The sequence below is a fragment of the Eucalyptus grandis genome, chromosome 4 (genome assembly GCF_016545825.1).
Source record: "Eucalyptus grandis isolate ANBG69807.140 chromosome 4, ASM1654582v1, whole genome shotgun sequence".
NCBI lineage: Eukaryota > Viridiplantae > Streptophyta > Magnoliopsida > Myrtales > Myrtaceae > Eucalyptus > Eucalyptus grandis.
In genome coordinates, this window is record NC_052615.1 from 19,095,812 (window position 1) to 19,107,050 (window position 11,239).

The 11,239-nt window shown below is 38.7% G+C and overlaps 2 protein-coding genes across 2 annotated transcripts; both read left to right on the forward strand.

The window, feature by feature from the left end:
* Positions 1 to 4,262: 4,262 nt before the first annotated feature.
* LOC104428582 (TMV resistance protein N-like) lies at positions 4,263 to 7,313 on the forward strand. Its single transcript, XM_039310777.1, has 5 exons — positions 4,263 to 4,753; positions 5,447 to 5,625; positions 5,763 to 6,544; positions 6,705 to 6,995; positions 7,071 to 7,313. The coding sequence occupies exons 1-5, from the start codon at positions 4,263 to 4,265 to the stop codon at positions 7,311 to 7,313; spliced, it is 1,986 nt and encodes a 661-aa protein (XP_039166711.1).
* Positions 4,669 to 10,147, forward strand: LOC104441467. Its single transcript, XM_039311283.1, has 4 exons — positions 4,669 to 4,753; positions 6,705 to 6,995; positions 7,071 to 8,692; positions 9,430 to 10,147. Exons 3-4 carry the CDS (start codon positions 7,325 to 7,327, stop codon positions 9,529 to 9,531), a joined length of 1,470 nt encoding a protein of 489 aa, XP_039167217.1. The 5' UTR covers positions 4,669 to 4,753; positions 6,705 to 6,995; positions 7,071 to 7,324; the 3' UTR covers positions 9,532 to 10,147.
* The last annotated feature ends 1,092 nt before the right edge of the window (positions 10,148 to 11,239 follow it).

Sequence of the window (11,239 nt, forward strand, 5' to 3'; positions counted from 1 at the left end):
GTCTCTTTCGGGCCTTGGTTGGTGTCACCGCTTGGAGGTTTGTCGCCCACCTTGGCGTTGCCGTCACCGTAGAATCACCGAATCGCTAAACCGGTGAGTTTACTTGCTAAACCTTGCTTATGAGGTTAATTATGCTTAAGGGTTGATTAGATTAGGCTAAGCATGGTTTAGGTGGTTAGATTAGTTTAGTAGAAGCTAATTAGATTATGTGGTTTAATTAATTTAGTAGATAATTAATTAAGGCTAATTAGGCAATTAGATTAGTGTAAGCTTAATTAGGCACTTAATTAATTATTTCGAATTTATTTAATTAATTTTTGTCAATTTATATTATATTTAATTATTTACTATTATTTAATTAATTTCGGGATTTATTTAATTATTTAATATTTTTTGGAAATTACGCCGAGATAGTCGGTCGTTAGAATTTCATGCCGATTCCGTGGTGTAATCCAGTTATGCAATTAATTGTTGGATTGTGCAATTGAGTGATGGTTGTGAAATTTTTGGTATTTAGTTGAAAAATACCGGATGTCAGGTTTTGACACCGAGAATGGTTTTAATTACTATATCAAACCATGGGATTTTAAAAGGAAGGGTATCAATTTTTCTGGTTCAAATTGACCGTGTACCACACACGACTATTTTACCATGTGTTTGTAATACGAAGAAAACAGGTCAGGTTCACTATTTTAACTGAGGCATTTGAGTATAATGCACGATGGCCTGAGCTGAGATTGAATGATCGTATGCTGGTTAAAAAAACTCGTCCCCGGTGTGTGTCAGTAGGACATTACCCCTATATGGGACGCCCTTGATTAAGGAAAGCTAGTCGCAGTAGATTCTAGATCGAAGCTCCTTCGGGAATGCCGAATGGAATGCTGTCCCCGGTGTGTGATGGAGGATGTTGCCATGCTCAAAGGAGTGAGACGAGGCCTAGCTACGCCAAAAAACCGATGTGTGTCGGGTAAAACTGCCTGTGCAGGTAATAATAATCAATTGGAACGCATGATTGATTGAGATAGATGTGCCGGATTATGGGACAAAATTGTATGACATGGAATGGGACGTGTCACAACGATTTGCCTCTATAATCAGGACCCTTATGGTTGTTTGAGAAATGATTTGTGACGTTCCAATTGGTTGAGTATAATTCCTGCTTTTGGTTGTGATATGAACTATGCTGACGTGCAAGAGAGAACTGAGGCGAGGTAAGTCCTCTATTCTAATTGAGTGGCCGTGTGGCTAGGACGCCCTTAGGCATATTTCCTTCCTAATAAGGGTTTAGGGGGTGAACTCGTCATGGGCTTAATATTTTTAGGTCTGTAGATGGTAGTGAGGCAGGATCATTTTGGGTGGCCTCAGGAAGTCGAGAAGCTTCGAAGCCTGTGGAGTCCGAAGGATCGGTGAATGCGTCTGACTAGTGGTCATAGGAAAAATCCCTTTTGAGAATCGATCTTTTGTAGACTCACTTTGTAATTAAACCCGGTGTGTTTATAAAAGCGTGTTTTGGTTGTAAATGTGTTCCCTGCTTTCCTATCCCATGCTTTGTGTTGTCAGGGGTTATTATTTCGCTTATGCATGCATATTAAAATGAATGGATTAGCGACGCGTCCTGGGACGTCGCAAATTTTATCAACCACCGAGAGATAGGCACACGCTCGATGATCGGGGCGTGACAGTTTGATATAATAAACAAACTACTCCATCATTTTCTCTTGACGAGCTGACTCGGCCACATCCTACGACTTTCTGCTTCAACCATTTTATATTCATAAATCAGATATATTATCTGGAGACCTTGTGTGATTATCTTACTCCTGGTCAAACATTGCTAGTTCGCACCGCCAAACCCCCCTCACCATTTTTTAATGTTATTAATTTTATGTTCATCTGAACAACGTAATTATCTTACTCCTAATCAAACATTGCTACTTCTCTCGCCTCTTTCAATCATGCGATTTGAGTTTATAGTAGGACGCGCACTTCATCGCACGAAAAAGAAGCGGGAAGAGGGGCGGTGTTTCGACAACCACTATAGGGTGCCTCCGTTCATATCATGTTCAGAGATTATCAGCACATGAAAAATCAAAATGGTAAGGAGAGTGAGGAAGATTGGTATCGACCCATGTTTCGATTGATTTGAACAGTTCCCTACTTGTTGAAACGAAATCAAAGACTTGCCGGTTGATTTTAGTCGAAACCACCATTTTCAATTTGAGGTTAGAAACGGTCCACTCAGAACAGCTCAACTCTCATTCATTTATTAAAGTCAGCTACGTTGCACGTTATAGACACTCAGGACAGTCTGGCAAGAAATTGAGCTGGTCTTATGCTCGTTTCCCTAAAATCTGTTCCGCCCTGTGCTCTTCCTTAACAAAACAATTTTTTTTTTTATCGCATCTACTAATTCAACGGCGACACCCCTCCAATAATGGCACGCCAGTTTCATCTTTTATACAAATCTCAAGCTGAGCAAACAATTGCTATGGTGAGCTCAAATGCATTAACGTCATCAGGAAGCTGTTATGAGCTTCGGAGAACCTCACACTTACACTAGATTCACCGTCGTCTTCTACCATAACTTAGATAATTGTTGATGAAAAATAGTTCGTCAATAATCGTCTAAGCATTAGTTACTTCAAAATAATGTCTGTAACTTATGAACCATGCTGGTACAGTTTCAAAGAAATGGAGTGACCTCTGTTTGTACATTCAAGACAATTGTAAGAAGTTCACTGAATACTCGGCTTCAGCAAATAAGAATTTACATAGTGAAAAATAGTTCCTCAATAACCAATTAAACATTAGTAAAATATGACTATATATTTTTTGAAAATTTCTGGCTACGCTTGTGGAGTTTGCAACATACTAATTATTTTGCACGATGTTAACTTAGTAACGGATAAAAGAAACGTTGGTATATTATCTACAGTATTGATTATTTACTAAACAAATATGTGGAATGCCAAAGAAATTAGTAACTTACTAATTTGATGGAATTTAGATAAATTTCTCATAGGATAGGCATATTATCAAAATATCAAAAAAATGGTAATTTACTAATTTATTAAGACGTTTATAAAAAATTTTATAGTCTGGTACTTAACTAAGAAAAACTTGAAAAGTTTGAAAGAAATTGATAAGTTATCATTCTCAAAAGTATTAAAAATTTACCTACTTGAGGAGATTTATCAAGTGTGGGAAAATTTAAAATTTTTCCTTGATAGTATTGGGTGGTCTTGGGCCTTCTCACCCCAAAAATTAACTCAAAGGGTGAGACTTTCTCTCACACTTGTATACCGACCACCAACCCCTTCCACAATTGATATGGGACAATCTCAATAATCTCTCTCTCACATGTTAGGCTTAAGTTGGAGACGCAACAACCCCTCACACGGCGGGCCTGAGTTAGAGATGCAACAACTCTTAACTTTCTCATGTGACAGTTTTTAATCTAGACTTATTGATAAACTCAAGCTCTGATATCAGTATCGGGAGGTTTTAGGCCTTCTCACCCCAAAAGCTAACTTAAAAGTTGACGTTTTCCCTCACACATACATATCGATCAGCGGTCTTTTCCACGATCGATGTAGGATAATCTCAACAGACAGGAACCAAAATCTGGTCTCCAAAGTTAGGCAGTTTTGGTTTTCCTATTCTCTTCTCGGTTATTTCCGCATGACGTGTTGACGAGGCCACTTTCTCTATTAAGAACAGTGAGGTAAGAGAGAGAGGAATGCATAAATAATCTGTGGAAAAGAGCAATGAGAATAGAAAAGTAATAACATATGGAAGGAGGAAACTGTATGGATTATGAATTTTGATTCTCTGGCTTCCGCGCATGTCGTGCGATGATCACCGTCCTTACGGTCCTCTGCACATGGGGCCTGCAACTGCATGCCCGTTTGAACAAGCCAGCTATGTCATATATAAAATATATTGAAAATAACTAGCCTTGGCTTACGCATATGGGGCCAGCAACCGTATGCAAGTTTGCTAACTACGTTCCATTGGCGATTATTTAGCCACCTCTTTTTTTTTTCTTTTTTTGCCCCTCATCGACCGATAGCATTTGTTTTTAAGGTCTTCTTTCTTCTTTTAAAATTACGGCTTTCTATTTCAACCATTTCTCATCCACCCATAGCATTTGATTAATTTTCCTATATCTAGTCCATTATTTCCTCACACCGTACCTCTTTCTTTGTTAAGAACATTAGCGCACAGAGAGAGATCTGTTCAAGCTGAGCAAACTTACTACTATGGCGAGCTCAGATGAAGGAAGGTTGTTGGCAAGCGAGTATCAGGTGTTCCTGAGCTTTAGAGGACCAGACACCCACATTGGATTTACCGACTGCCTCTATCATAGCTTGATCGATGCTGGAATCTGTGTCTTCCTAGACAACGAAGAGCTCCATGTTGGTGAAAGGATCGATGGATCACTTCGGCAAGCAATCGATAACTCCAAGATCTACATACTCATATTCTCTCAGACCTACGCTTCGAGCCAATGGTGCCTTCGTGAGGTCGTGCAGATCATGGCAAACACCTCCAGATCGGGAGGTAATAAAGAGATCCTACCTATCTTCCTCGATGTGGAGCCTGACGACATTAAGCTGAAAACTTCGTTGTACAAAGATGCCATACGCAATTTGAAGCGTGAGAAGAAGTTGAGCAATGAGGAAGTAAATGAATGGAGAAAGGCTCTGATGGATGTTGGTGCGATAAAAGGGTGGGAAGCGAAGCATATGGGGTAAGCTTACTGCTTTCAGGATTCTTGTTTGCCCATTTTTCGCTAAAACTCGAATCATAGACGTATAAATGTCAGTATTATTGAGGTGGGACTTTCATTATAGTAATACTAAACGAGGAACCCGCGCTACGATTGTCAAAAAAAAAAAAATGTGAAATTGATTAACAAGGTCATCTCATGAAATCGGCGAATAATGATACTGATAGCTACATAGCTATATTAATATTTGATTATGGGCAGTGGGGGAAAAAAAAGAATGGGATACTGAAATGTCATGCTCGTTGCTGTCTAATCATTTAATCTTGCAATACAATAAACATTTTCCTCTTGAATACACGGTGTTCAATTTCTGTAGTCGTTGCTTGAACATCACAAAATGTCAATTTCAAATTCATGAATATATCTATTTTGCGTGAACGTTATTAAAATAGTCCCAAGACTGTTTAAATCTTGTGTTAAAATCAAATAAAATTTCCGGTTGTGACATGATGCACGCGTTGCCAAGTGCAAAAAATGTGTGTTTTGGAGTGATGTTAACGTCCAGTATGGACTCTTAGAAGATCATTTCTAGATCTTTAAGGTCCCATTATCTGTCCGACTGCTGTTTTTTTTATTCGCTGTACGATCACTTATAGCTAGCAATCGCAATTTCGCATTTTTTTTCCCAACAAAAATGGCTTTTCATTGTGGCAGCCACGGCAAGCTGATCAAATTGGTAGTTGAGGAGGTCATGAAAAAACTGAAGACAAAGCATAAACCGGTGACTGAAGAGTTAGTTAGAGATGATGGTCAAGTAGTAGCAGTAAGTGAATTGTTAGACATCAACTCTGATGGTGTGCGACTGATTAAAATTTGGGGTATGGGCAGTATCGGTAAAATCACTCTCGCAAAGATTGTCTTCAATGAACTCTCTTCTCATTTTGGAAAGTGTTGCTGTTTCCTTGAAAATGTTCAAGAGAAGTCATCAAGAACTAATGGTTTAGTTGAGTTGCAAAAAAGTTATTATCAGAAATCGGCCATGCAGGAATAGGGGGCATTGATGAAAGTGATTATGGAAAGAAGAGGGTTGGAGACATACTTTGCAATAAGAAAGTCCTCATTGTACTTGATGATGTTGATAATAGAGAACAAGTAGAGAAATTAGTTGGAGAGAGAAATTTGTATCCAGGATCTAGAATATTGATTACAACTAGAAATAAGGATATTAACACCCCCAAGTATCAAATTTTAGATTATGAAATGGAGGTGATGAATACCAATAGAGCACTTGAGCTTTTCAGGAGGCATGCATTTGGCAGTGTCTCTCCTCCAAATGATTATAATGATCTTTCAAGGGAAGTTGTATTAGCTGCAGGGAGACTTCCTTTGACTATTGAAGTAATTGGCTCGTTCCTTCACCGCAAAAAGACGATAGAAGAATGGAAAGAGGCATTGGGCCAGTTGAGAAAAGGACAACTCAAGAATGTTTATGAAAAGTTAAAGATCAGTTATGATGCCTTAACTAATGAGCAACAACAAATTTTTCTTGATATTGCATGCTTTTTCATCGGTCAGGATATGACATATGCAATTTACATATGGGAAGATTGTGACTTTTTGCCACACACTGGAGTTAAGACACTCATTAACTTGTCTTTGGTAAAGATTTTGGAGAACAATGTGTTTTGGATGCACAATCAACTCAGAAATCTTGGTAGGACTATTGTTTGCAAGGAAAATCTAATGAATCCTGGAGAGCGTAGTCGAATATGGACTAATAAGGACGCCCTTAATGCAATACAGACAAAAGAGGTAAAGTAGTTCTAGAGGAATTGATAGCTTTTGACAATAATACCTCTACACTGACTTAGGATGCTCTATCTTCTTCTTGTTTTTTTTCTTTTTCCTTTATAATACTTTTCCTTTATGAAATAGAATACCGATATCACTCATTTCCTGTTCTTGTATGCAGATAAAAAAGAATGTTCAAGCACTATATCTTGATATACATGCACAAGATTCCCCTAATGTCATTGTTCAAAGTGAAGAGATTAGTAGGTTTGAACATCTAAGGTTCCTCAACTTAAGTAGAGGAATCTTTGTTGGCAACTTCAAGAATCATCTTATTGAATTAAGATGGTTGTCTTGGAATTTTCCTCTGGAAAAAAATGAATGGACTAATTTGTACCTAAAGAACATGGTCATTCTTAAACTTTCAGGCGATCTTTACTTAGATGACTCGAGATTACAGGACTTAATCCAGGTATGTATTTTGTTCTATTTATTTGAAAGTAATATATTATTGTTCATACATTAAATGTTGCATTAATTTTGACAGATGGCGAGAAAATTGAAAGTTCTTTCTCTTCAAGATTGTGCTGAAATAAACGGAACATTGGACTTCTCTAGATGCCCTGATTTAGAGAGGCTTGCTTTCGAAAGTTGTTCCAATTTGTGGAAAATTGATGGCTCTATTGGAAAGTTGAAGTGTCTGATTGACCTAAAGATTAAGCATTGTGTAAAATTAAAATATTTGCCAGAAGAAATTGGTTACCTAGTGAATTTGAAGCAGTTCGCTTAAAGTATTGTGGAATGCATAAGTTACCAGATTCCATATGGAAGTTGAGATCATTATGTGAGGTGTACTTTATAAATCCCGTGAAGGTATCAGGTGCACCATGGGAGTTACCTACAGATATTAGAATGCTTCAGAATCTAGAACTGCTTGAAGTGGATGATTGTCATTTAGAAGGTCAAATTCCTTATGGAATTGGAAGATTGTCCCCTCTAAGAAGCCTAAGCCTATCGTGTACTAATGTTAGTGAAGTTCCAAAGACCATTAGCATGCTTCCTTGCCTACAAAGATTGGAGTTGTATTGTAATAAGATTCAAGAGTTGCCTATGCTCCCAATAAGTTTAACCCATTTAAATGTGTCATCTAAATCATTGTGGTTAGTCCCCAATCTCTCGAACTTGACTAATTTGATTGAGTTGAAACTACATGGAGCAAGTGGAGAAAGCAAATTTTGTAGCGGTGAGTTGTGGTGGATTGGGAAGTTATCCAAACTAAAAACCCTGAGCTTAAGACTTAACAATGTCTATGCTCCTGCAAAGCTAGCTTCCCTACCTCACCTTAACGAACTTTATATGTCTATATTGGACTTGCAAACCTATCCACAATTTCCCTTGTCTCTGGAAAAGCTGTTCCTTACTACTTACAATTCAACTCTGTCAAACTTGAGAAATTTGTCTTTTTTCTGCCTTTGGGAGTCACCAATGCAAGAAATTCAAATTGATGGGTTTCAACTTCCATATCTAAGGGAGTTGGTTGTGGCGAAGTGTGAAGCCCTTGAGAGCATCGGGCTATCAAGCATAAGAAAGCTAAAAGCTTTCTTGGTGGATGATTGCGGAAAGCTAGTTGAGATCCAATTTTCTTGGGCGTCCGAATCACTTGAGCATTTTACTATTCATAATTGCAGGTCCTTCAAAAGGCTAGTTTGCATGGGGGAAGCGGGGCATGATAACGATGAGACCGCTAATAAGATGATTAGTTGCGAAGGGAGGCTAATCCTTTCAACAAAAGCCTTACAGAAGTTGCAAAGGTTCGACCTTTCAGGTGACAATGGGATATTCGAGATTCAAGTTGTTGGTAGCTCGGCATCCTGGGAAGTCTTCAGTGTTTCCGGTTGTCCTTCGCTGCGAAGTCTTCGTGGTTTACCAAACTTAAAGAACCTTCAGTCTTTATCAGTCTTCACGTGCAGTGGCCTACAGGTTGTCGAGGGCCTTGACCAGCTAGAGTGTTTGAAGGAGTTAAAGGTTTGGAATTGCAGATCTTTGGAGATTGACCTTTCAACCACCAAATTGCCAGATGATTGCGACACATACATCGACCATTGCAAAAAATTATGTGGGTTTGAGAAACGATTTGTGGGCCCCCTCCAGTCTTACAAGCGTGATAAGGTGAGTCTAGACCATTCTCTCTCTCTTTTCTCTTTGGTCTTGACGCGGCCATCCCCAAACATGAATTCAACCTTTCAAGCAGATTTATAATAATTATGCGAAATCAAAAAAATAAATAAATTAAATCTGGTCTCATTTATTTTAGACCCATTCAACACAGGTTTGTTTTGTTCTGCGCTCGTGTTTTTTCTTCTTCTTCTTCTTCTTTTTCCTGTTTTCCATTTTCCGTTTTCTCTCCTATTTTGTATACTAGAAATTTCTATATTTGCACAAATCTATAGGACAATCAGTTTTTATCACAAATGATTGAAAAAATTTCAATGTCTATAATAGCTCGGAGTTTCTTATGAAATGCTCTTTTCATTATATATAGAGTGGACTATTTAGTTTAGCACAGATTTTACATAATATACTCCACTTTATTGTTTATTTCTTACTTAATACTATTCATTACGGAAATGAGTTTCGCGATTTGCGATTTCTACAGGAAAGATAGAACATTAAAAAAATCGGATACTCAGTGCACAACTCAAAACAATTTAGCTAACAGAGACGTTAAAAGAACATAGTTTATGTGGTCCACCTATCCACTAATCAAGTGACTTATGTCCCTGACTGAAATGAGTGTTTCTTGAATTTGCATGTGGTTAGGGTTGGCCAAGTAGGAGGTGTGTTCCAAAAACACCTCAAATACTTATTTAAGATTTTAGAGTTTGATTAAAAGCCACTTCAAACAGGAGCAGGAACCGAAACAGAAACAGGAAAGCCGCTTCAAACAGGAACAGGAAAGCATCGACCAAAAAAAAAAGGATAAAAAAGGAACAGGAAAGCCACTTTGAACAGGAAGTCGAACCGAGGAGAAACCTGGGGAGAGGGTGGCTCCAATGCCTGAGCTTCAGTAGTTTGCTGCATTGCGACCTCCCCTGTTTTTTCCCCTCTGATAAAAAGCCACTTCAAACAGCAGAGGAGAAGGCTGGGGAGATTGTCTTTCCAATCCCAGAGCTTCAGCAGATTGTGATGTTGATTGCAGGTAAAGATGGGAAGCTCTTGCCGATTATTTGACAGCGGAACAGGAGAGGCCCCTGTCTCAAAGAAGTCAGAGGACGCTCGCCATCAAGTCAGAACGAAGTCGGCAATGCAGAGCCAGAGTGTACCGGAACACTCGAAAATGCAATGGAGGGCGTACTTGCCCATTCGAGTGATCAATGCCAATGGCGTCTAGCAAAGCAAACCCAGAAGATGTCACCTTTGGCCGGGAATAACGGCCCTCTTGTCCGTACTGTATTTGTGGCCTGTCTTTTTCGCCTAGAATGCATTCGTTTCTTTTAATTCGTCTTTCCTTTTAAGCTCGGGCTTTGGAACCAATATGCACGTAAAATAATGTGGTCTTTCTTCGATTTACAGACAAAAGCTTCATAGATGATTCAAAACTACGGAGCTTAATCAAGGCGTGTCATACTTTTCTCTATTCTATCTAACTAATTTGTGATCACTCATCCGATGAATGGTGGCGTTCATTTTTTACAAATGGCAGTAAAAGGGAAAGTTCTTTTTCTTTTACATTGTTCTCACTTTATCGTAACCTACGACTCCTTTGGATGCTCAAATTTAGAGAGGCTTATTTTCCAACACTGTCCCAATTTGAGAAAAATAGACAGCTCTATTAGGAATCAAAGTATTTGACCAACTTGAATATCAATGGTTGCCATCATCTTGAAGATCTGCCCAAAGAAATCAGAGACCTTGTGAATCTTCGGTGCTTGACTTTAGGGTGGTGTTGTTGAGTAAAGAAATTACAAGATTCCATATGGAAATTGAAATCGTTACATAAGATGTAGTTTTCGGCTGAGTATTTTGAATCAAATTCATCTTCAAACGATGCATGACAGTTGCCTAGTGCAATGGAAATGCTCAAAGTCATGACTCAAAATTTAAAAGGTCAACTTCTCCGGAATCAAAAGTTTGCCCTTTTTTGAGAATCCTATGCTTGTCGTGCCCTTGCATCAGTGAAGTTCCAGCGACAGACAGTATGCTTCCTTACCTGCAAACGCCTGAGTTAAAAGCATGCAATAAGATTCAGGAACTGCTGACACTTGCCGCAAGTTTAAACAATGTACTAGTGTTGTCTATAACGTTGCAAGTAGTCTTAGTTCTCTCGAATTTGACTAGCTTGGTTCAGTTCGACCTATCTAATGGTTCTAGTTGGAGAGAAGGAAGCAAAATTCACCGGTTAGTAGGGTGGATTGGGAGGTTATCCAGACTGAATGAGCTGAGCTTGAATCTTTTCAATGTCCCTGCTCCTACTGAGTGGGATTCCTTGGTTAAATAATCTTCATTTGTCAAGGTTGGACCCGCGAAAACTTGTGCAACTTCCTCCACCTCTGTTAAATTTAAGCCTTGACAACTTCAATTCAACTGTGTCACTCTCATCCAAATTAGAAAATTTGTGAAGTTTAGAGTTCCCACGGTTTCAAGTGCAAGAAGAATACTCAACAGCCTTCAACTTCAAAATTTAACAGAGTTGGTTCTGAAAAGCTGTCAATCCCT